A 26,017-nucleotide genomic window follows, 5' to 3' on the forward strand; every position below is an offset into this window, starting at 1 on the left:
TAAAACGATCACACATATTTTAAAAACAATTATAAAGGGCTTGTAGCACACAACAATTCTGTATATAAAGTTTTTTTTATTGTATATACATTATAGACATACAAAGCATTAAATTATACTTAAAATAAAAAAAGCACCATGGTTTCTTATCTCACTTTAAATGCAGTATAGTCATCGTGTAAGAGGTCCAAGCGCCATTGATTTCCAGGACTTGTCAGCATTCCTTTTGTACTGCTCCAGCTCCTAAAATATTTTATATACATTAAATTAGTGAATAAAATAAATATTACACATACGGTACATATATTATAAACACGAGTCCCTTAGAAACACTTCGCTTATGCTGGTTATTCACTCTACAATTATCTGTCAGACATCTGTCCAATCTGGCTGGTTGGAATGAAAATCTGGTAATGTATGGGAGCAAATGACAATCGTCCATTTGCTCACAAATACTGGAAAACAGACAAAAATATGAGATATGGTAAGAACTTACCCTTGTTATCTCTATTTCTACGAAGTCCATAGGGTTCCACAGGATACCTTAGGGGGTATAGGTGATGACGTCAGGCATCGTGCACCATGGAGTTAAGTTTTCAGCCTCCCAGGATGCACTAGGGTCCCCCTCCTATACCCCGCCCATGAGCCAAGGCATCTCAGTTACGTACCAAGCCATAGGCCGGAGGAGGAGAAGGAAGAGAGAGAAAAAAGATCTGGACACACACAAGAATTACATTCTCACCAGAGGGAGACGGAAAAACCGGTGACCAGAGTAAAGCCCATCTGCAGCACAGGTGCGACAGGGCGGGAGTCCTGTGGAACCCTATGGACTTCGTAGAAATAGAGATAACAAGGGTAAGTTCTTACCATATCTCATATTTTCTACTTCAGGGTCCATAGGGTAACCACAGGATACCTTGGGGATGTCCCAAAGCAGTATCCTTCAAGGGTGGGGACGCTACTGTGCTGAAAGGAGAATCCGCCGCCCGAAGGAAGCATCCTGAGAGGAAAAGGTGTCAAACGCGTAATACCTCACAAATGTATGGACCGAGGACCACGTGGCAGCCTTGCAGTTCTGGACTGCAGAGGCACCACGTCGAGCTGCCCACGAAGGACCCACAGACCTAGTGGAATGAACCCTCACAGAAGATGGGACCGGCAGGCCCTCATGAAGATAAGCTTCTGAAATGGCCATATGGACCCAAGCTGCCAAAGTTTGTTTTGAAGCAGGCCAACCCTTTTTACGGAAGCCATAGAGGACAAACAAGGCGTCCAACTTCCTAAATGAAGAAGTGCGGTCAACATAAGTCCTTAAGGCCCGCACAACATCCAAAGTGGCCTCACCCACTGAAAGACCAGGTGAGTTAAAAGCCGGCACAACGATTTCTTCGTTAATATGAAACCGGGAAACGACTTTGGGAAGAAATTCAGGACGAGTGCGCAGCACTGCCCTGTTCCCATGAAAAATCAAGAAAGGGGGTCTACAAGAAAGAGCCCCTAAATCAGAAACACGTCTGGCCGAAGCGATGGCCAGAAGGAAGACAGTTTTAGCTGTTAGCCATTTAAGATCCACTGAGCCCAGTGGTTCAAACGGCGGTCCCTGGAGAGCCCTCAGAACCACAGCCAAGTCCCAAGGCGCCACAGGTGGAACAAAAAGCGGCTGAATTCGCAGAACACCTTGCATAAAGGTGCGCACATCAGGGATTGTAGCAATCCTACGATGGAACCAGACAGACAGGGCAGAAACCTGCACCTTCAAAGAAGCAAGGCGAAGCCCATGGTCCAGTCCCGCTTGTAGGAAGGCTAGAACTCTAGACAGACGAAATTCCCGAGGTGGATAACCTCTCGGTCGACACCACTAGAAGAACGTATGCCACACACGATGGTATATTCTCGCGGAAGACGGTTTCCGAGCTCTTAGCATGGTTCGCACTACAGAGCTGGAACAGCCCCTGGACCTTAACATGGCCGTCTCAACAGCCACGCCGTCAAAGACAGCCGAGTCAGGTCCGGGTGAAGACAGGGACCCTGTGACAGAAGGTCCGGTCGTAGCGGCAACCGCAGAGGACTGTCCACGGACAGACCCTGAAGGTCTGAGAACCAGTGCCGTCTGGGCCAAGCGGGAGCTATCAACAGAAGCGTCCCTCCTTCCTGTTTGAATTTCCGGATTACTCGCGGAAGAAGGGAAAACGGAGGAAACAGATAAGCGAACCGGAACATCCACCGGACGGACAGAGCATCCACCAGAGACGCCTTTTCGTCTCTTGTGAGAGACCCGTACACCGGCAACTTGTTGTTGTGCCGGGACGCCATGAGGTCGATCTCTGGAAGACCCCACCTGTCCACCAGCAGTTGAAAAACGTCCGGGTGCAGGGACCAATCCCCCGGATGAACGTCCTGGCGACTGATAAAGTCCGCCTCCCAGTTTAGCACTCCCGGGATGAATATTGCTGATATGGCCGGGAGATTGCGCTCCGCCCATACCAGAATTCAGGACACCTCTACGAGAGCCGCCCGACTTCGGGTTCCTCCCTGCCGATTTATGTAGGCCACGGTGGTAGCGTTGTCCGACTGGACCTGCACTGGGTGACCTTGGAGAACCCGATGTGCCTGCTGGAGAGCATTGAACACCGCGCGGAGCTCCAAAATGTTTATTGGAAGCTCTGTTTCTGCCTGAGTCCACCTGCCCTGGAACAAGTGTGGACCCGAGACTGCTCCCCAGCCCCGAAGACTGGCGTCCGTTGTCAACAGGACCCAATTCGCCACCCAGAACGGACGACCCTTGTTGAGATGGGTCGTCTGCAACCACCAGGCTAGGGACAGGCGAACCTCCGGAGTGAGCACCATCGTCTGAGATTTTAGAGACTGAGGCAGTCCATTCCATTTGGACAGGATCAGGTGCAGCAGAGGTCTGGAGTGAAACTGGGCATATTCCACCATGTCGAATACCGACACCATGGAAGCCAGTAACCTCATTGCCGAGTGCAGAGACACCCGGCGGCTCTGCACACAACTGCGCACCCCCAACTGCAAGGCAGAGATCTTTTCCCCCGTCACAAAGATCCTTTGCTGTCCGGAGTCCAATAAGGCTCCGAGGTGCAGAATCCGCTGAGACGGGATCAGGGTGGACTTCTGCCAGTTTATTAACCAGCCGTGCCGTTGCAGTACCGCAATGGTCAGATCCAAGTGGCGTAGAAGGAGCTCTGGAGATCCTGCCACCAAGAGAAGGTCGTCCAAGTATGGCAACATGCGGACTCCCTGCAGCCGCAGGAAAGCCGCCATCACCTTGGTGAAAACACATGGTGCTGTCGCCAGGCCAAAAGGCAACGCCCGGAACTGAAAGTGGTCGTTGCGGATTGCAAACCTGAGGAACTGTTGATGACGTAAAAGAATAGGGACATGCAGGTAAGCGTCCTGTATGTCCATCGACACCATGTAGTCCCCAGGTTCCAGCGCCAGAATGATGGACCGCAGGGTCTCCATCCGAAACTTCGGCACCCGCAAAGACTTGTTTAGAGCTTTGAGGTCGAGTATCGGACGATACGACCCATTGGGTTTCTGCACCAAAAAGAGATTGGAATAGAAACCCTGGACCCTCTGGGAGAATGCAACAGGCACTATAACTCCAGCCTGGAGCATAGTGTGCAAGACCTTCCGCAGTTCCAAGGCTTTTTTCCGGTCTGATGGCAGACCCGTGGTGAAGAATCGAGACGGGGGTCTGTGCCGGAAGGAGAGGGTGTACCCGTGAGAAACCACCTCGAGAACCCAAGTGTCTGTCGTGGTGACTGACCAACACCGGGCAAACTGCAGCAGGCGGCCTCCCACATTGGGATCCCCCAAACGGAGGCCCGGACCGTCAGGCCACAGGCTTGTCATCTGGCTTAGGGGCCGGACGCCTGGTACTCCAGGCCTGCTTCAGGGGCTTGGCCGATTTTTGGGGGCCAGCCTGTCGGGGAAAGGATTGTGCTTTAGGCCTACCCTGGGCCCTATAGGGCCGAAAGGACGACGTACCTGAACCGGAAGGAACTGCAGCAGACGGGAGACATGCCGATTTGGCTGCCGCCAGTGTGGCTACAATTTTGTCCAGGTCCGGACCAAATAGAACTTCTCCATTAAAAGGCAACACTTCCAAGCCCTTTTTGGAATCAGCCTCCGCCTTCCAAGATCGCAACCATAAGGTGCAACGAGCAGCTACAGCTGCCGAAGAAATCCGAGACGCCAGGGTACTGATATCTAAGGCCGCTTCGTTGATATAAGTGGCCGAATCCCGGAGATTGCCGATCAACTCCGTCTGTTCAGCCGAACAGTCGGAATCGAAGGACGCCTCCAAAGTGTCAGCCCAGCGCTCCATAGCTCTGGCAACCCAACAAATGGCCATAGCCAGCCTAGCTGCCCCCCCCGCAAGGGAATAAACGGACTTTAGGCAGATCTCCACCTTGCGGTCCGTAGCATCCTTTAGGGAAGACATGGATGGCATGGGTAATGTGGCACTACGGACTAGGCGTGTCACATGAGAATCCACCTGTGGAGGGGATTCTCACTTAGAAAAATAATTATCCGCGAACGGATACGCCACCGCCAAATGCCTCTGCGGCTGGTATCGTTTGCCAGGCTGTTTCCACGCCTCCTCTAAATGGTCCACCAACTGACCCGAAAGAGGAAACACTGTGGCGTCACCCTTAATATCCTTAAAAAAGACATATTTAGATTTGGACACTGGAGGATCTTCGTCCTCAATCACCAAAGCTGTGCGGACTGCCCGAATAAGTCCAGGAATATACACCTTGGACCTAGCGGCCGCCTCCTTAGTACGGAGAGGTTCCTGGTCCGAAAGATCCAGAATCTCCCCATCATCAGACGTCACGCCGTCATCCTCATAAGGAGCAGACATGGACGCCACCGGCCGCTTATGTGGCCCAACACAGGCTCCCCTTGTAACACATCCGACAAGTGCTGTACAGAACTAGTCAGGGAATTAACCCACGCAGGCTCCTGAGAGACCGGGGGAGAGGAAATATGGAGACTGTGGGGTACCATCAACTGCCTCGGGAAACCCTGCATGGGTGACGACACCACTGACTGCTGGGACAATCCCATCTGTGAGAACGCGGGCTGCGGAGCTAACTGGCCCACCAGGGTTGTAAGCGCCTTGGCGAAACAAGCCCAGGGCGGCTCCTGTACCGGTGCTGTGACAGTAATTGGCCGCGCCAATAAATAACACTGCCGGCATAGCCCCTCCGCGCTACCCTCCCCCTCCGCTATAGGTACTTTACACGTAGTACACTGAAGCAAGCACCGCACCGCAAGGGCTTTAGCAGAAAGAACAGGGACAGTGATAAGGCTGACAGTAAGAAGTTAAAAGTACAGGCAGCAGCGCTGGCACAGTCACATACAATGCATAGAAAATTAAATCATGCACTATCAGCGCTGATACTCAACTACACAGACACAGAGGCTGGTAGGACACAGCGCTGCATACACAGACCTGACCAAGCGGAGGAGAGGTATGCGGGGTGACCCAGACCACGATGCCTCCGATCTTAGGCTTCCAGCAGCATTCACCATGCGTTACAGAAGATGGCCACCGAGGAGCATAGAGGAGGCTGGCCTGGGGAAGGAGCGCTGCCACAGGGCCAGTCGGCGTGTGCAGAGAGGGCTGTGTGCAGCGGGGGAGGCGCCGGCTGTGAGACAGGGAAGGCGCGCTCCCCTGGCATGCATTTAACCCCTGGGACACCGCAGCGCTACCGCTCTGCCGCGGTCCGCTGTCCCAGGGGGTTAGTGGAAGCGCAGATTAATACCTGGCTCCACGCTGCAGCCAGTCCCCAGGGAGCCCCCTGCCTGGGGACTGCGGACCATGTTCAGCAGGGTCCCACCGCGGGACCCCTGCTGCTTACCTGTTGTCCCCCTTAGATCCGGCCATGGTCCAAAACATCTGGGGTCACCGCTAGCTGTGACCTCAGATGCTTACCAGCATCCCCGGATCAGTACCGGCGTTCTGGTACTGGCGGGGTGTAGGGAAGACAGCATGGACGTCAGTATTGACTGTCCATGCTGTACTTCCAGATGTGCAGCCACAGCTGCATGAAGAAAACTTCAGGGGCTCTTCTAAGCCCCCCTCTAGCAGGTGCATCCGACTCCGGCCGGGCACCAAACGAAACTGAGATGCCTTGACTCGGGGGCGGGGTATAGGAGGGGGACCCTAGTGCATCCTGGGAGGCTGAAAACTTAACTCTATGGTGCCCTATGCCTGACGTCATCACCTATACCCCCTAAGGTATCCTGTGGATACCTTATGGACCCTGAAGTAGAAATATGGTCGTTCAGACAAATAGGTTAAGTCAAAACGAATTTAGCCAATTTGAACAATTGTTTTTGTCCGTTTTACAGTGTTTGGGACCACATGGTCGAATGTCATTTGCTCCCACAGATTACCAGGTTCTCATTCCAACCAGCCAGATAGGACAGATGTCTGGCAGATAATTGTATAGTATATACCCAGCATAAGAATTTGACACTGACAGCCACTGCACCACACCTAGCCTGAACCTGCACCGATAGTTATTATAATGGCTTATACACACTAGACGATGTGTGTGATGAGCCATATTGGAAGCGGCGGGCCCGGCGGGGGTGTCGACATCGTTAAGAGTATACACACTTGCCGAAGTCGGCAACGACGAATTGACGGCTAGGGAGAGAGTGGGGCCATGCTGCATTCGGCTGCATGGCATTGTTACCAATATCCCCAGATTTGGCTGCATGTACAGCCAACTGGGGATATCGGTAACGACCTGCGGGAGTGCGCATAGTCGATCATTCACACACTGGACAATATGAACGATATCGTTATCGTTCACTTTTGTCATCCAGTGTGTACAAGCCCTAAGTCATTTAATCTGCACTTACATTTTTATAATTTTACATTGCTATAAAAACAGAACCTATTGATTTGTATTACTCAGCTCACACACAAATTCACATCAGCAAACTAAGCACTTTGGATATAACACATGGTTTCTAAAACTGCGTTACACATCTTTCACTCTATTAACTCAAAAACAAGAGAATATTCATTTTCTCATACAGGCATATAGATCCTCACTTCGAGGTATAAATATACGCATTTCTTTACTATATCGGTGTACCAAAATGTGTTTATATGTAGATAGGAGCATATCTTAGACTTACACCTAGAGAGACAGCACAATATAGAAGTTAGGTAAAAATTTGCCACAGGTATATTACATGTCTTTAAATTTCAACACAGGTACTAGCAAAAAAAAAAAGTGTAATTGTGCCTTCAATAAATTGTTAAAGAATTATATGTAATGACATCTTTTGGCAAGAGCGGCAAAAATGTGAGGATCCCTCTATAACTGAATTGGTGAAGGAGATTGTGGCTAATGGCGGCCGCGGCAATGAAGGGTGTTTATCCCCCCGTGCTGCGCCACCATATTTAAAGGGACAAAGGGCGCTAGGCGCCATATTTGAAATGTTGTAGGCGCTACGCGCCCATTTTATATGTATGTTACCGGCGCTAAGTGTTTACATAAAATGCCATCTTGATGTGCCGCTGGCCCGGACCTTCTCCGGTGGCAGCGGCGATGACTGTTGGGGACAGTATGTGGGTACCGCAGCCCCGGACCATCTCCGGCGGTGAGGCAATGAGGGCTCCACGCTGGGGACCGGGGGTCTGGCTCCCGGCGCCCCAGCTCCACAGGATTGCCGCGGGTCCGTCCGTGGATGCTGTTTACTGCAGCCAGACAGCAGAGTGCCGACCGCTGGGGACTGGGAGCAGGGCTACAAGTGGCCGGCTACTGGGGGCTGGGAGCACAGAGGGCCAGGCGACACGCAGCACGGACAAGCTCCGATGGCTGTGAGCGCTCAGTAGGGGTGAAACGGAGAACCAGGGCTGCAGGACGGCCAGCGCTGAGGGGACAAAGCGGGCTGAGCACTGCAGTCGAGTAAGAGTTCCATGGCTGTAGTGTCTCAGAATATTAACCTCGAGGCACCGGAGTGACCAGCTCCCAGTGCAGGGAGGCTGCAGCAGCGCTGTGTAGGGAAGCTGCACGTTGGGCAGTGTTAAAGCACCAACACCTACATAAAAATAGTGTTAAATAAAATGTCTAAAAATGTTTGACCCTGTATATGCAGCACTGAGCCGGGCACACAGATCCCGAGCTGCAGTGCTGCTGTGGGTCAAGCCTGATGCTGTGCACAGGCACAGAGGCTTTTTGGATAAATATATATGTATGGTAAAATGGCTTAAATTTATTTTAAATGTTTATTTTGTAAGCAAAATGCATTTACCTGTGATTTCTTTGGACGGCCAGGTGATCCAGAGTCCTCAGTGGGTTGCTGGATCCCCCAGCCCCTTCCAGAGAAGTAAAATGTCCTCCTATGCAGCCTCATGCCTGGGAGTGGCATGAGGAGGTGCATAGGAAGCTGGCTAATACAGCCAGCTAAGTGGTTTTAGGGAGCTCCAAAAGGGTTTCATCTCCGTGGCTAGAAAACCCTGCCCGGAGACCCTGCTTGCCCACCTCTAGAGCTCAGATTCAGGCAGGCTTGGTCCCTTCGCAGACTCCTGGAAGTCCGTTTTGGAGGGAAAACCTTTTCCCTTGCAGACGGGATGGAGCCGAGGGTGTGCCGAGCTCTGTGGTGGGCCCGGGCACAGGGGAGTAACCACTCTCCACTGTCCATAGGAGACAATGTTAAACGTGCATGGGGCCAGCACATGTACAGCAAATGCACTTATTGGTTGGAAACCACAGGGCGGGCTTACCCCCTGTGGTAATTGTATTGGGAGTGGCATAAAAGAAGGCTGCGTGCCTGGTAAAATTGAACATCTTTGTTGATCTTTGAAAGATTAAGACTGCTGTTTGATATCTGTATGCTGAACCCCTTCAAACTGAAGGAATAATCTTTTTCAAGGCTGTGAGCAATAAACATCTGTGCCTGACTACAACTGCATCCTGTGACCAACAGAATTGCGCGAAATGCTATTCCATTCTCCTGCTGTTCTGGGTTGAGCCAAGCGTCTCCAAACCTCAAACCCTCTGCCAGCTACCGTGCAGAGTCTGGTCCATTGTGAGGGATCAGGAGGAAACAGCAGACACCAATCAGGGGTGTGTGGCCGCAGCTAGTCGACAAATACGCAGAAGCGGTTCCAAGGGACGACGGAAGGAGCTTGGTTGTGGCAGCATCGTTACACGCCAATGGCGCAGTCAGTGACAGGCGGTCACTGACGGTAAGTGGGAATCCCTGAAACCCCAAGACCCAGTGGGGATCAAAACCACAATCTGTGATCGGGAGTGGCTAGGTCAAGGTCGTCCGGTCACAGAGATATACGATGATGATAGAAAAGTCAGAGCTTATTATTACATAGACCAATTGTGTCATATTGATGGATTCCAATATACTGTAAAGCTCTGATTTAATTGCTAGGAAATGGTGCTCTCTATACAACTTCATAATGTTGATATTAGAATAGCTCTTTGATGTATATACTCTTTATAGGAGCTTATGGAGTGTATTTTTGAGGAACAGAGGGCCTGATTCAGACCCGCTCGCAAGCGGGTCGATGTTAGCCCCTTGCGAATGCACTGCCTCCGGCATGCGCATGCGCGAGCCCCAGCGAGCGACTGAAGTTCAGTCACTCCGGGGCTCGCTAAAGGATGGGGCGGCTGTCGATGGTGAGTGACAGCTCGCCCCGTTTTGTAGGCGGGGAGAGGGGGTGGTTAGGCAAATGCAGGCGTTCCCTTAGGAACGCCTGGCGTTTGTGAGCGGCCCTACTGACATCACCAGTGATGTCAGTAGTGGACTTCCTGCTCTATTAGAGCAGGAAGTCCACTCGGGCTTGCGTGAGCCGAGACCCTACCACATGGTCTCCTCACAAGCCTAATGGTCGCGATAATCGTGACCATCTCCAGGGCGCTCGCACAAGCTGTGGGTGTTCACCCAAAGCTTTGCGAGCGGGCTGGAGGAAGAAAAAAAAACAACAAAAAAAAAACTACGCCCATCAGACCTGCGAGCTGCCTCCGGCAGCGAGCGGGTCTGAATCAGGCCCAGAGTGTGAAATATGTCAAGATTTACATTGAAGCACAAAGACACTTCACATCTCAATTTTTTTCATAGAGAGAAACTCAGAAGAACAGCAGTAGCACAACACTGGAAATAAAGGCAAAAATAATAATTACATAAAACAATCTAATGATATGCACGCCCAGACTGACGCATCAGAATGAAACATAAAAATAGATAACCACAAATGGCAAGTTGTCAGAGATGTCTGGAAACACCATTGTATAGAAACAAAGGGCATAATTACACTGTGATTAGCATAGATATTTTATTGTTTTATCTACAAATCAAAATAATCAATGTCCTTTAATTAATTTACACAACTTTCCTTATCAGATGTTGTCCTTGTTTCACTTTTTAAGGGAACACAGCCAGCTGTTAGGGTTACACAGTCTACGTAACCACTGCTACTAATGACAAACAGGATAGCAAAGTACATTTATCTTATTGTACTAGGCGTAATAGAGAAAGTGTGAGTGTAAATGTGCTTCAATGTCATTAATTTAAAATGATCCTAGTCTGTTTCCTTGCTGGCATTACCCCACAAGTTACATTGTAAAATATAAAAAGTACGCTCCAGATAGGAACACTTTTAAAATGTATTTAACAATCCACAATAGGTAGTGTCTATGACACTGAGGGCCTGATTCAGAGCCGGACGCTCTGACCAGAACGCTCGCTCTGAATCAGGGCCGGCCTACCTAAAATAGGAGCGGCCTCCTGGCCGCTCGCATAGCTGTGGGTGACCACCCACAGCTTATGCGTGCGTCCAAAAAGATGGTCGCAATGGTCAAGACCATTGCGACCATCGGGCTTGCAACGAGACCCTTGTGGTAGGGTCTCGTCTGCCGCAAGCCCGGAGTGCTTTTGGCTCTATTAGAGCCAAAAACACTCCCACTGACATCACTAGTGATGTCAGTGGGGCCGGACCCAGGCGGTAGGCGTTCCCATGGGAACGCCTCCGTCTGGGCAGCCACGCCCCCGGCACGCCCACCAAAGGGGGTGTGCTGTCACTCACCATCGACAACACGCCTCCTTTGGAGCGAGACCCATAACGACGGCTACCCCGTCGTTATTCGGGTCTCGCGCATGCGCATGACGGAGGCGCCTCCGTCGTGCGCATGCGCATTTGGGTAACATCGACCCGCTTGCGAGCGTACAGCGCAGATAATGCGATAGGTCTGTGAACGACGCGGTTCAGAGATATATCGTCTGTACACACTAACCGATGGCGAGCAGATATATTGGCCGATCAATTGATCGGCCAATATATCGGCCAGTGTGTACCCAGCATTACTCACAAAAAGTGAGCTATAGAAAACATCAATGTCCAAACAGGCTAAAAGTTGAAACAACAGTTTAGTTATAAACTAGAGTCAAGTGAATATATTTAGCGTCTTTTTCCATGCCAAGTTCTGTTGCTTTGTATTCAGACTCAGCTGCGCACAGATATAAAAGTGGCACAGATTAAATGAATCAGTGTAGTCTCGTGAAGCAATTAACTAAGACACATTTTCGGGAAAAAAATTTGCTGAAAAGACGCTACAGTGATCTGTGCAGCTCATGCCAGGCGTTGCGCAGCATGGCGTATTGATACGAGGTGTATAATGAAACATCTGTAGCCGGGATACACTTTCTCCCTAGGTCGCAGATTCCAATACACCTTTGTGGAGCGATCCCATTTCTACTTTACAAGTTACATGGTGCCAACATATATTTGAGAGTTTTAACCACTTGCCTGGCATGGTCGCATCCTTTTGCGATAGTCAGAATGTACATATGGACGTTATGCTGTAACGTGACAAAATAATGAAATGTAGACATTTCTATATGTTGACATAATGTCCATGTTGACATTCTGACTGTTGACATTGAGAACATGTCAACGTTCTAACTGGATACCATAAAAATAATATAAGTAGCATGAGTTTAGAAGTAAATAGGTATGTCAGTTAAGAACCCAGTGATACACTCAGGAGTCCCACTACAAATGAGGCAATAAGCATCAGACTGGTCACAGTATAAAAATTTAATCCACAGCGGGGGGGTTCCACTGCCACAGCCTGATCGCAATGGTGAGGCATTCCCCAAGAAAATATGACTTGCTATAAAAAGTTCTGGTCACCTCCACAGCATGACAGCCCTGTGCTGAATAATACTGGGGATTTTCCTTGACAGCAAGTGCCTGGATAATAATGTAGACAGGTCCCTTGTGCTAGTAGAACTACATGTGTCAGTGTGCCCAAGCAGAAAGCGTATACCAAGCAGCATGCACAGATGTGCACCACCACAATATTATAATATTATATATGCAGTGTATAAGTAAAGGTACATGCTGATGGTTAATATAATCAGTGTAGATCTTTACACCCAGCACTCGGTAGCCACAAAAGATAAACCTCCTCAAAGGCATCTGGACATTCGGTACACTACTACTGTACATATCTTGTGCTGAACGCCCCTGATTTGCTTCTCCAGGCTAGGGCGGCCGTAAATGCAAGTTATGGTCTCTAAATCCTGCTTCATTTTACAGCTCATTGTTGAACTTACATCCAGCCAAATCAGGACCACTTTGCTTTGCTATTCTTTTTTTACTTAAAATAAACAAACAATGGAGCGGCTTAAACTTCAACTGCTTATATACACAGTGGGGCTGTCCATTTCCATTTTATGTGTACTTTTGCTGCCGGTGAAAGTCGGTGTGCTGAGGCAGACCTGCCTAACAACGTAACTAAAATCCATACTCATTTTCAATTACAGGAAGAACAAGTGTGTTTGCTTTATATGCGTAGGAAGAAGCACTGTGGGTTTGGTCCATGCAGCTCTGCAGTAATGAGGACACAGGGGGTAAGGGTAGGATAGGGGGCAGTAATGCAACTTTCAATTGGGCATGACAGTTGGTGGAAACTTTGTTCTCCCTATTCTCCATAGACATAACAAAGGCTATTGGTGATCCTGTGAAAAACAATCTTTAAAAACGACACTAAAGGCCATCACACATAGGTAACTCTGGGCTGCTGACCTTAACAAGCTGCCTGTTATCATGTGCCCAGCTGATAAACACTTTAGAAAAACGTAATGTAATACAAGCATTCACTTATCAGTGACATAGTATCACTGATAGAGCAGGCTGCAATAGTCTAATTGTGGGGTTACTGTCGGTCAGATGGTGAAATCAGTTAATGCAGAAAGTACAACTATATAAAAATAAATGAATCCCATGTTATAAAAGTATAGGACTTCTCCTTTATCACCCCCATACTTGCGGTAATGACCCTTTGAGGCATAATGTCAACATTTTACTTTTGGTGAACATATGTATAAACTCTCATCACTGCGGAACAATGGTTGTATATCTTCTGGCTATGAATATATACCACACAGCGGACTATATTAGCATAGTGCTCCATTGCAGCCCAGTGCGGAGTGGTGGTATTTGTATATATGAGGCCCCTCTGACACGTGTCCCTGGGTGCTGCCTGGCAGCTTACTTTACTTGTACAACCTGAAACGTTAGACATCTGTTTAGTGCATCACAATAGTGCATTCATAGAGCTGCCTGGTAAACGCAGTCATGGCGAATACACAGGAATCCATAGATAACCATTTTATACACACATACATTGCATAAGAAATTCATTTATTCCAGGAAAAAAACAGACCAGAGAGCATGAAAGCAAAAGAACATTGGAGACAATGAGCCTGAAGTACATCGGACAGACATTACTCCAAGGAAACTGGCTTGGAAATATCACACTTATGCAGCGCTGTACTCATCTCAAGATGCGTCTGGTTTACTACAGCTATTTCTGTACGTGCTGGTATGAGTGAGATGTAGCCTACGTGAGAACGATCCTTCCCTCCCCCACTCACCGCTCTGGCTGTAGCTGTAGGAGTGTTCACAATGGTCACGCTCCACTCTCCTACTTCTGGGCGCCCATTTTCTGAGCATGTATAGTACATATATACATAAGATATGCAATATAAACGGGCGTACATTTAACTCTGCATCAGCCCCAATACCCAAACCCTTAATTCCTCCACTCCCTCCTAAATCCCAATCTCATTTTTGTCCACTCTCCTACCACATGCTCTGGCTCTCTACCGACCGCAGCCTCTGTCCACCTCCTTTCTCTTCCATATCTAAGATTTCTCCGGTGTAACCCCTCTAATAAAACATGCAATGTATATGCGCACAGATGATTACTTAAAGCCATCTAGTCCCTTTGTCAGTTATTGTAAAATTTCATGCTACTTACTAAAAGGGAGATGCACCATAGAGTATATCCAGACAGACAAAAGAAAAAGTATTTAATCATAGACTGGACATGTAATGAGAGTTATGGTAGAAATGAACTTAAGATCCTAGTAAATTCTACCATAACATTGTACTCCTTCGTACCAGTCCAGTCTGTGAGTGCCCTATGATAGAATACTTTTTATTTTTATTTTATGCTGCCCCTCTACTCTGGAACTCACTCCCTAATTAGAGTCTTCCAATCTCCCCACCTTAAACAAGCCTTTAAGACTCAGCTCTTCATAAAAGCTTATCAGCCCTCATAACTCTCAGCTCAGCTTCTCTGACCACCCACCTACCCTCTCTTCCAGTTCACCCTCCTTCTTATGACTGTAAGCCCTTAAGGGCAGGGCACTCTCAGCCTTTGGATGGGATATATCAAGGATCACATATATACATCCCGCCCCATATCACTTGCATACCGGCGTTTAATAATGTCAGTATGGATGAACACTTACCTCCTGGGACAGAGAGGGATTCAAAGGAACTTGGCATGGAAAAATCCACGGCCGCTGCATCGTAGCACTTTGTATACAGATTCAGCCTCAGTCGTACACATATATACAAGTGTTGCATATCAAATTAATCAGTGCAGTCTTGTGAAGCTGTTTGTGGCATCAGATTGTGACTAAGACACATTTTCGGGTGTACAAAAAAACAGTAGGTGCAAATTCGCACAGGACCTGGAGCATCGAAAAGGGCAGTTTGTCTCGACTTCAGCTATAGACTTCAGCAATAGGGGATGAGGCATCTGTATATGACTATGTGGTTGGATAATGGGCATCATATAGTTTGCAGGGCCGGACTGGTCATCTGGCAATTCTAGCACATGCCAGAAGGGCCGATGGTCAGGTGGGCCGGTCTGACCATCCGCTTGGATGCTATAGAAAATGTCTTTCCCAAAATGGCCACCGCCTGAGAGAAGATAATTATTGCACATTGGAACTGTCAGATCTTCACTGGCCATGTTCTGCCAGTGGACACTAGAGGACCAGCGGTATCTCTAGTAACAGGGAAGGTCTGACACGCCCACTACAAAGGCCTGGATTGACATCTTCTGACCTGCTGGTAGACAGGAAAGTTTCCTGCTACAGCAGCCTGCTGCCAGTGGCTATACCAGGCCCTGCACCCAAACCGAGGCCCCGTCCTGCCACCCCCTGCTTGCTTTGTGTGAAGTACTGGAAGTGCCGAGGAAGAGCAGCAGCATGCTAATACAGGAGCAGGAGAAGTTCCAATGCGACAGCTGCATCTCCTGGACCCTGAAGAGGAGAGGATAGGGGCACTACCAAAAATCAGGTAAGTGTGTGCACTTTATTTCCCTTTTAAATCTGTTGCTATTCACCCTACTGAAAGACAGCTTTATATTTTATATGTGCAGGGAGTGCTGGTCTCCTGCAATTACAAAAGATATATATATATATATATACACATACACATACATATATACATACACACATATATATGTATATATATATATTTTATATATATATAAAAAATCACTGCATCGCCCCCTCAGGATCCCAGCCCTCACCCTCACTGTAACTCCCTATCAGTGTACCTGCGCTCGCTGTACCTATAACTCCCCCTCAGTGTCCCTGCACTCACCCTCCCTGTAACCCCCTATAAGTCTCCCTCCACTCACCTTCCCTGTAACCCCCCCTCAGTGTACCTGCCCTCACCCTCCCTTTTACTCCCCTCAGTGTCTCAGCCCTCATCCTCCCTGTAACTCCCCTTCAGTGTACCTGCCCTCATCCTCCCTGTAACTCCCCCTCAGTGTACCTGCCCTCATCCTCCCTACAACTCCCCTCTCAGTGGCCCTCATTCAGAGCCGTTCGCTATTTGCGTTCGTTCGTTCAAAAACAAGGGGTGGCTATGCAAATGATCCGTTCGCACATTGCAGTCTGTTCACACCTCTAAGTCTGATCGAGCGAGCAAAACATACGCTCTTTTATTTCTTAAAAACGCCCCCTGGCCGCTCGCACCATACGTCATGTCCGCTATTTATTAGATTAATCGAGTACATCGAACAGGATATGAACTGCTCGCTATTCTTGTGGTTGGTTTTTTCAACCGCTATTTTGCGAGCAGTTCTGAGTTAAAAAAAACCAAGTGACGTGGTCATTGACGCTGCTATATTAATTATGCACACCCATAAAACGCCTGTTTTGACCTTTAAGCACGCCTGCGAACGGATCTCCACTCCCCGTTTTCAAGCACCTTCCCCTGTTACCACCCACATACGCCTCATTCTGTCACTCAAAATAGCAGGCACTCGCTATATTGCGTACAAATGATTTTCGGCTGCACTGACTGGTTCGCGCATGCGTACTAAAAACCGTACGCATGCGCAGATGTGCGAACATCGCTCGGAACGAGCGTACTGCCGCTAGCGAGTGGCTCTGAATGAGGGCCAGTGTCCCCATCCTCACCCTCCCCTTAACTCCCCCGCACCCTCCCCGTAACTCCCCCTCCGGCATGTTTGACCAATCGATATTTTCTGATCAGTCACGTGCAAACACTGTACAATTATCTGGCCGATCAGTTGATATCGAGTGAATCGGCCAGATAATTGTATAGTAAATGCCCAGTGTAAGTAACACAATCACCCTCAGATTTCTCCATCACACAAAACGAATAAGAAAGATGGGCAGAATGGAAACATAGACATAGACATAAAAAGGACAGAAGAGCGACAGGGGGAAAGAACAAGACAAGGGATGGAAGAGTCAAAGAAGCGAGATCAGAGAAAGAGGGTGAAGAATATCAGAGGGAGAAAGAGGAATAGTGATGGGAGGAGAGATATGGGGTGGGGATGAGAGAACGGGGAGTGAGAGATGGAATAAGAGGAAATAGGGGAGGAGAAACAGGAATTTCTATGAATTTAGTATGGATCCATCTTTTTCAATATATTGGGGCCTGATTCTGAAACTGACGCAGATGCGGGTGTTCTTACATCGTTGCTGCAAATATGTCTGTGTCTTTATGCTGCTCTCCTCCTTGGTGTACAAGCATGCACCCAAATTTACAAGGACTGAGACGCCCACTCGCAGCATCTGAAGTTGCTACATTACCTATGACAGGTGCAGTTTCTCCATCTGAGTAAGGCCTCCTATGTAAGCTGCTGTGTGTCTGTACGTAGCCGCTTCCAGCGACACTTCTATAAGATGTAACATCTGCGTGTGTTGGATTTACCACCCCCCCCTGTTATTTACCAGTCGCTGCACAGGAATGCTTAATATAATTCCCACACCCTGTGTACATATCTGTACTGCGTCTCTGTGGGCAGGCAATCAGGATACGTGCGCGGTGATGAAAAAACATTGGCTATTTGTATACTTATCGGCATAGCGTGCGACTCAGAATCAGGTCCTCAGTATGGAACCATCTTTTCTTATATATTTAGTATAGATCCAGGTTTTCTGGGTGTGCACGTGTGGGAAATTAGTATGGATCCAGGTTTTCTGGGTGTGCACATGTGGGAAATTAGTGTGGATCCAGCTTTTACAATGCTTCCTATGGATCAGGTTTTTTCAATATACTTTGCATGGATCTGGCTTTTACCCACACCCTTTGTTTTGCATGTTACCTGAATATAAATATGCTATTGACATTTGGAATATAGAGTATCCAGGTATTCCGGTATGTTAGCATATATTAAGTGTACATTTTATAAATCTTCTATGTTAATATTTTTAATTGATATAAATATATGATGTATATTATTTAGAGTGTTTTTTTTATTATTTCTGTGCTCTTGTAATGGGTACTTTTGAGTGGCAGGGATGTAATATATTTGGCATAGAGGGCTTTTAGGACTCATCATTTTTGGACGCATGCGTAATGGGGAACTACCTTACTGTTTTATATTTACTATTATACATGCCACATATGTAGTTTAAAGCTATTATTTGGATGCATGACATATTGTAATGTTGCTAGGGTAATAGTTTGCTGCTCCCACTAACGTTTTGTTGGGCCCCACATACAGTTGATTTTGTCTTATCTACATGGGGGACTTTCAGGATAGTTTTCCAGGGCAACTTTAATTTCCCAATCCACCTTTGACTGGGGTATTATCTGGGGCCCCATTTATTAATTATCGCAATTCGATGAAGACAACATGCAATCCTATCGCCGGAATGTGCCATCCAGCACCCGCAGGGACAGAGGCTCTAAAGGAGCCCATCCCTGTGATGTGCCCGGACAGCTGCCTGGGCTACTGAGCATGCGCAGTCCCACTGACTGCACATGCACGGCTGCCATTACCGGGGAGGGTTCCGGAGGAACTTTCTCCCAGCTAATCATGCAATGTGTAGCACATAGGCTACAGTGGCTAACGCCATCTTCAGACGGCCCCCAGGCCCTCGGCTATTCGCCTCACCAGGAGTCAGAAAGGATGACCTAATAATAAGGATAAAGATGGCCATACACTAGACCAACGTACATCCAACCATCCAACTAGGGAGATGGAGAACGAATTTTGAAGCGCAGAGAGGCCATTTCAGTGGTGTTCCTAGGATGTAAGAGGGGCATTACTGTGTGGGGCATAATATGGCTTAAGGGGCATTACTGTGTGGGGCATAGTATTGCGTAAGGGAACATTACTGTGGGCTGTAACGTGAATAAGGGGCACTACTGTGTGGTGTAGTGTGACAAAAGGGCACTACTGTGTGGCATAATTTGAATTGGGGGTACTATTGTGTGGTCACACCCCTTCCCAACAAGCACACACTTTTTTATTTGGCGCGCTCCCTCCGTGCTTCTATTATGGAAGGGGGCACCAATGTGCTTTATTTACACAGGGCACCAAAATGTGTAGTAACAGCTCTGCTTTGGTGTGTACAGATGTGTCCTCCTCTGTGTTCGGCACCCCTGCCCTAAAAAAAATCCTATAGTTAACACTAATCCTCTACAACTGCTAAGCTAGTGCTTGGTCAATTGGGAAAATGCCTTCCCTTTCTTTGGGTGTGATCTACACCAGTGTAGTGCCAGCTTTACCTAACAGAATCAACCAAATACCAAATGTTGACTATTACACATGTTTAAATCCCCTGCAGGATGTGCTCTGTTGTGTGTATTTTAATACAGAGAATAATGTATACTGTTATGTTGTTCTAATATTAATTATATGTGTAAGAGCATAGACTAAGCAGCAGGAGGAGTCAGGAATAGTAAGGGGAGGAGTCTGTGCCAGGAACCAGATGCTGACACCGAGGTGGGCCTGTATGCTTTAAAATGCCAGGGCCTACTTTTAGTCCCAGTCCGGCCCTGATAGTTTGTGTATATTAATCAGACTTTTGTCAGCAGGGGCAAAGTGAAACTGGAAGCTTAGTATACTATTTTTATGTTCAGCGGTCACCACTGCCATTACGATTATACAAACATATTCCCCCAAAGTTCCAGAAATTATTTTGGTCACCGTGACATAACCTTTTATAGTATGTATAATAAACTATTACATTATCTGCTTCTGATAAGACACCATCAATACAGAAAATCCCATAATCAATCCTCCGCATGACTATATAGATAACTGTAGCTGACCCATAGTTACCTCTACAGGAGCTTTATAGCAGGGTATAACGACACTTACCTGATCCTTCTGAGACCGCATAGCATCAATATCTCTTTCAGAATATTGTGGATCTTTTGCTGGATCTTTTATATCTTTAGAGTCATTTGTATTCTATAAAAAAAGAACATATTTTACAGATTTATATCAGGTATGGAGTCAAACATGCATATGGGCCTTAGAATAGAAATATATTGTCCCAGACACAAGTTAATGTGAAAAAGCAATTATTATTATTATTTATTACCATTTATTTATATAGCGCACACATAATCTGCAGCGCTTTACAGAGAATATTTGGCCATTCCCATCAGTCCCTGCCCCAGTGGAGCTTACAATCTATATTCCCTACCACATGTACACACACATACACACTAGGGGTAATTTTGTTAGGAGCCAATTAACCTGCCAGTATAGTTTTGGAGTGTATGAGGAAACCGGAGTACCCGGAGGAAACCCACACAAGCACAGGGAGAATATACAAACTCCACACAGTTATGGCCGTAGTGGGTATCAAATCCACAACCTCAGTGCTGTGAGGCAGTAATGCTAACCATTACACCGTCTGGGCGCCTCAATTAGATCAGAAGTCTAAAAGTAAAATGTTAAGATGTCTGTTAGATCTAAGCACAGTTGTTATAAGATTTACTCTGTAGGGAAGGATTTTTCCCACGTATACTGAACTTCCTACACTGTGGATCTGGATGTCTTGCTATAGGACTACTGAAAGGTAGAAGACACAGAATGGAGCCAGTCAGAGCTAATTAAGCTGAACACAAATGGCCACTGAGTGTAAGTGCAGAACGACAATCTGGCTATACGTGAGCAGCCAGCTCACCGCCGGTATGACTGTGCCTGTTAGTGTGGTTCGAAGATGGCTACTTTCTCAGCATAACAATCTTTTTTTTAAATACTTAAGGCATAGAAACCCTGCATCTTATCCCAAGTACCAAGTAACAGGACAAAAGGTCCAACTAAGACACACAGACCTTAGCTAAACATTGTACACAGTCTGGCATCTGAGAACTCCCACTGGCCTCCTGCCACTATTATTAGACAACTTTCTCTTTTTGTGACCACATGTGCTCAGATATTAAGACAATCGCCGGCTATCACAGCGCGGATGGCCAGTATTGTAGAAAATTACACATCGGAAATGCTGTCTAGCTAACAGGAATATATACAAATTCACATATTTTAAGTGTGAATCTGTACATGTATGTATACACGGCAAAAGCTGCCACTCAAAATCTGTCTGCTTTTGTTACAAAGTAGAACTTCCCTCTTTACATCACAAAGTACTGCATAGGAGTGAGAGAGTAATGGATATATTTGCAGGAGTTTCTGGTTCTCCTGATAACTTGATCTGACCTGCCTGTTTCTGCCACATAATGGATTAAGCTAGAAAATATTTTTCTTCAAATCCATAACAGTCAAATGCTTATTAAATAATTATTTACTACATATTCTATTAATTTACTAAATAAAAATAACAGACGACACCATATCCAGTTGAAGGCATTTGTAGGGTTTATAGATCACTCAAAGCAAAAGAGAACATAAAACAGACATGTTGAAATTATATTTGCACTGTACGATTAAATCCATGATAAAAAGACAAATAGCTCTAATTCTAGGTTATAAAGCTCCAATCTGGTCTGTAAATTGGCCAGACTACAAGGTTGTATTTATTTTTAGATGACAAAGGCGTTTTACAATCTGCTGCGTTGGGCATTTCATGTGGATGACCTCAATCTACAGGACTGTTGGCGATTCGGGGACACAGAGAAATAGCCACAGCAACACAGGGGGAATAATACAAAGGTGAATGGGGCACCCATTGGAATGGTCACTGCTAAACTAATTTTCAAAAGCATCATTCAGATCCTCCACTGAATCATACAAATTAATGTTCTGTGCAGGAAACACTGCCGCAACTATATTACCTTGGGAGGAAAAAATCTCTCAAAGATCTTCTTCCATAACTCCATGGGTGTGCGTACATTACCCTGTCTCAGGTCACTGTCAGAGGCGGGAGGGGAACCTAAATATAAGAGGAGTTTTAAATTTTAGCTGCTTCAGGTTTTCATCATGAAAAGATGACAAAACAAACCATGAACTCACCAATCTGATTTAAGGAATCCAATCCAGCTGGAATAACAAGTGGTTTGTTGTGATCTACTGACATTAACCTGCTGCGGGGTCAAAAAGATCAAACAATTTAGTCTAACAATCACGTCACAACGCAATGTCGTTTATAAATCCCAAGTCTTATAATCCTGGCTCTCGGGAACCAATAAAAGTGCAGATAGCCATGATTCTTCTTTACGAAAATAACTGGATTTATCAGGAGTTCAGAAAATGACTGAACCAATACATTAAAATTGTAATTTGCCAATTGTGGAAATGAGCGCACGTGTGGTGAATAAGCAGTACAATTTGCGACCAAACAAATTCATGCTTGCATCGAAACCTATATTGGCTATTTTTACCCAAAGAACTATTCTATAGTAAACTATAAGAATCCGACACCCTTCCTTACCTCCTGTCTTGTCCAAATGCCAAATGATTCACAAATGAACGCGATACTCCTTTATGGGTTTCAGATTTGCTTGAGAACTACGAGAAGATAAGTACGCATATTTTATTACACAACAGTACATTTTGTTTAGAAATAGTTTTGATATAGATTTATTTTGTGATACACAAATGTTTGCAAATTGTAAAATTTTAAAAAGAAGGATTCTGGGGAGATGCACCAAACCTAAAGGGGACCAGTTGGGAAGTTGCCATAGCAGCCAATTTGCATCTAGCTATCATTTATCTAGCACATGCTATACAACGATAGTTAGAAGCTGATTGGTTGCTTTAGGCAACTTCTTCACTTGTCAGGTTTGATACATCTCCTTGTGTCACACTGTCTTCATATTTATTCATGAGAATATAGTGTATAAAATATGTAGAATATAATGATCCTTGGTGTAGGCAGGCCACAAAAAGGGATCTTTTACTGGGTACTTACACAATGGAGCACTATATATGTTATTTACATTTGAATACTGCATAGGGACCATAATAATATGCTACTATTCAGCATGATTTCATAGTATATGCTTAATTTAGGTATTTTCTCCCACTTAGTTTATAGTTAATAAAGTCATGTCACTCATACACAAGCACCTGTCACAACAAAATTATTCTGTTGAGCAGATTTTGTGTGTCTGCCTTGAAACTGTATCCCCTATATTATACGGTCATTGTTTTTGTACCACATATGTTCCAGTATCCTAAATACATAGCTAACTTGAATTTTAAACCTGGTAAGTACACATATTAAATACACAGCCTCATTTATTTATGATCCCTGTGCAGTAGCGCACGCAGGTGGGTTTTATGAGTTCCCAGAACCCCCCTGACAGACTAGCGTGCAGACGTGTTCTTTAGCTCCGCCCCCTCGCGGCAATTTTGCCGTGATTTGCGGGTCAATATGGTGGAGGCGGAGTTGATTTGACACAATTTAATTAGATTTGAGTCATTTGGCCCCGTCCCCCTCCCAATTGACCCATGAATCACGTCAAAATTTGACCGAGAGACGGGGCTTAAGAACATGGTGCCAGCCTGCTAGATTATTCTGTCCATATAAGATCTACTGTAAGGTAAGTTTTTTGTAATGTATATGTGACATATGTTTGTGTGTAAAGTATGTGTGACATATGTGTGTGTATGTATATATGTGCATGTCTATGTGTACATATCATATATGTGTGAGAGAGAGAGAGAAACATCCCCATAAAAATCCTGCATTTGCCCCTGCCGTGGCACGCTCTTCTGCTTATTGTAATGTTTTGCAAGGCAAAGGCTACAACATGCCCTGAAAACATCTGGTACACGCCTGCGTTTTTTGCCGCCACTCCTAGTTACCTACCCCAAACAGTCCCTGATTATCAATCACTTTGCAAAGAAACACTCACTGCCAGCGGCATAAATACCTTGGCACGTGCGCAGTGTGACCAAGACTTGCGCAGTCGACCGATAATTGTTCAACTGAATAAATATCAAAATAGCTTACATCTCTGAATCAGACCCAAAGTACCCTGCTACAACTGTATAAGGAATTAAGTAATAATAAACTATTATACAGTAATATCTGACAATAAAGCCTCATACACACTAGACGATGTGCTGTATGAACGATACTGGTGAGAGATTTCCCTTGAACTTTCTGTAGTGCAGGACAAATGATATTGGGTGTACACACTGATGGATATCTTTCAGTGAAGTCATCCTGCCACATCTCTGAACAGGCAATTCTTGACGATATCGTTCAAATCGGCCTGCAAGTACGGGCGGCCAAAGATATCGTTATTGGCCAGTGGGAGCGCGCATCGGTCATTTACTGCATACACATTGAACGATATCGTTATCGTTTCTATCATTCAAAGATATCGTCTCGTATTAAATCTTATTTAAAAAATATATTTTCTTGGTTCCTCTATTCTTTATGTAGATTAATATAACAATAAATGTTGTTTAAAAAATAAAATAAGGCAATGATGAAAGAATTTATATTTTTACTAATTTGCATCTCTTCTTCTCCCTTACATGTATGTAGCATGTACACATTTAGTGTAATAAGTCTTATGTGAACATCTCAAAATATACAAACCAGCAGTGATGCTCCATAGCAGTGGGACACAAAGCGAAGGGTTTTGCATATTATTTTTCTTTTTTCCGACTCAAATTCCTAACATGAATAAAACATTTAGTTACATCCAGTTACACTGAAAAGTGAAATTTTGTTTAACAAAACATGGAAGGGTATCTGCTGCCCCCAACGGGAAAGGTACTCTGTTCCCATAACACACAAAACTACAATGACAACATAGGCTGCGTTACTACCCGTTCTCTGCCGTAGCCTGCTGGGTGGCATTTGTGAGTGTCCTGGATAAGCATATCTGAAGTGTGTGGTACAGGACTGCATGGTCCATTGGTGGTTAGTGAGTATACAGCAAGACTGTGTAGATGGACAAAGTTAAATTCCACCAAGGATTTGAAAAGTGAAGGTAAAAAAGTACTAATATACGTTATAAGTAAAATAATTCTAAGTAATAATAGATAAATGGCTAGTAGAATAAATGGGTGGATGAGAAGAGGCAGGAATTAGATGGTTGTCTGTGTACAATTAAGGAGACGGATGGGAAATGGGACAGAAGGAGGAAATAATGAGTATAATGAGAGATAATAAAGCTGATATAGAGGCTGGTGTAAGTCAGTTTTGCGGGTGTATACTGTTTAGTTTCACACTGTGCTTACTCGGGAGCTAAGCCTATATAACTACAACAGATTCCCACTCACACCTCCATTTCTGCTGATGGGTCATAACTGGAAGGTAACAGGGTATTTGCATTTAAGTTCAAAAAGAGCAAGTTGACAGAAGTGTGCCTGTTTTCTGCGCGGGTGCTCCTGTTTTACTCTGTTTTAACTCTGCATGCTTTGATCCTTACCCTCCCATCTAAAAAAGGAGTCTACGGTATTCATCCATCCGTGCTTAACAAACTAACTGACGAGTTTTTTTCGTCAAAACCGCACAGAAATTGTCAGGTTTTTTTTTTTTAATTCAATTAAGTTTAAAAAGTACTTTTTAAAGTAGATTTAATTTTTTTTTAAAATATATATACCTAGGGGATTTTTTGCACTCCCCCCCCCCCCCCCCCGCCGTCCTTCTGTACATAGGCCCCTAATGAAATTTACCATCCCACCCCACATCAAAAATAGCCCATGTGTCACACTAATATATATATATATATATATATATATATATATATATATTTCTATACACATATACATACACTGGTGGCCATAATTGCGGTCACATTTTGAAATTTGAATGCTTATAAAAACTGTTTCACTTCATGCAGTGCAATGATTCATATATCGAATGACAGGTGGGAAAGGTCACTTTGGTGGTTTCATTTTGCAGAATAAAGTTGGTTACTGAAGTGCAATTACGGTTGGATGTTTGTGTGTATTGTTTAGTGCTAACGACGGTGTAAAAAATAAATACAACA

The 26,017-nt window shown here is 45.7% G+C and overlaps 1 protein-coding gene across 1 annotated transcript in view; it reads right to left on the minus strand.

Moving 5' to 3' along the window:
* Nucleotides 1–63: 63 nt before the first annotated feature.
* DYNC2LI1 (dynein cytoplasmic 2 light intermediate chain 1) overlaps nucleotides 64–26,017 on the minus strand; it is a 67,948-nt gene continuing 41,994 nt past the window's right edge. Inside the window, exons 8-13 of the mRNA XM_088477521.1 lie at nucleotides 24,616–24,693; nucleotides 22,492–22,568; nucleotides 22,074–22,144; nucleotides 21,896–21,993; nucleotides 19,971–20,063; nucleotides 64–243 (exon numbers count right to left, since the gene is read on the minus strand). Coding sequence (XP_088333647.1) covers nucleotides 172–243; nucleotides 19,971–20,063; nucleotides 21,896–21,993; nucleotides 22,074–22,144; nucleotides 22,492–22,568; nucleotides 24,616–24,693 — 489 coding nt within the window. The 3' untranslated portion in view covers nucleotides 64–171. The remainder of the gene's footprint in view (nucleotides 244–19,970; nucleotides 20,064–21,895; nucleotides 21,994–22,073; nucleotides 22,145–22,491; nucleotides 22,569–24,615; nucleotides 24,694–26,017) is intronic.

Source organism: Taudactylus pleione, unplaced genomic scaffold (genome assembly GCF_031769625.1).
Source record: "Taudactylus pleione unplaced genomic scaffold, aTauple2 ptg000201l, whole genome shotgun sequence".
Classification (NCBI taxonomy): domain Eukaryota; kingdom Metazoa; phylum Chordata; class Amphibia; order Anura; family Myobatrachidae; genus Taudactylus; species Taudactylus pleione.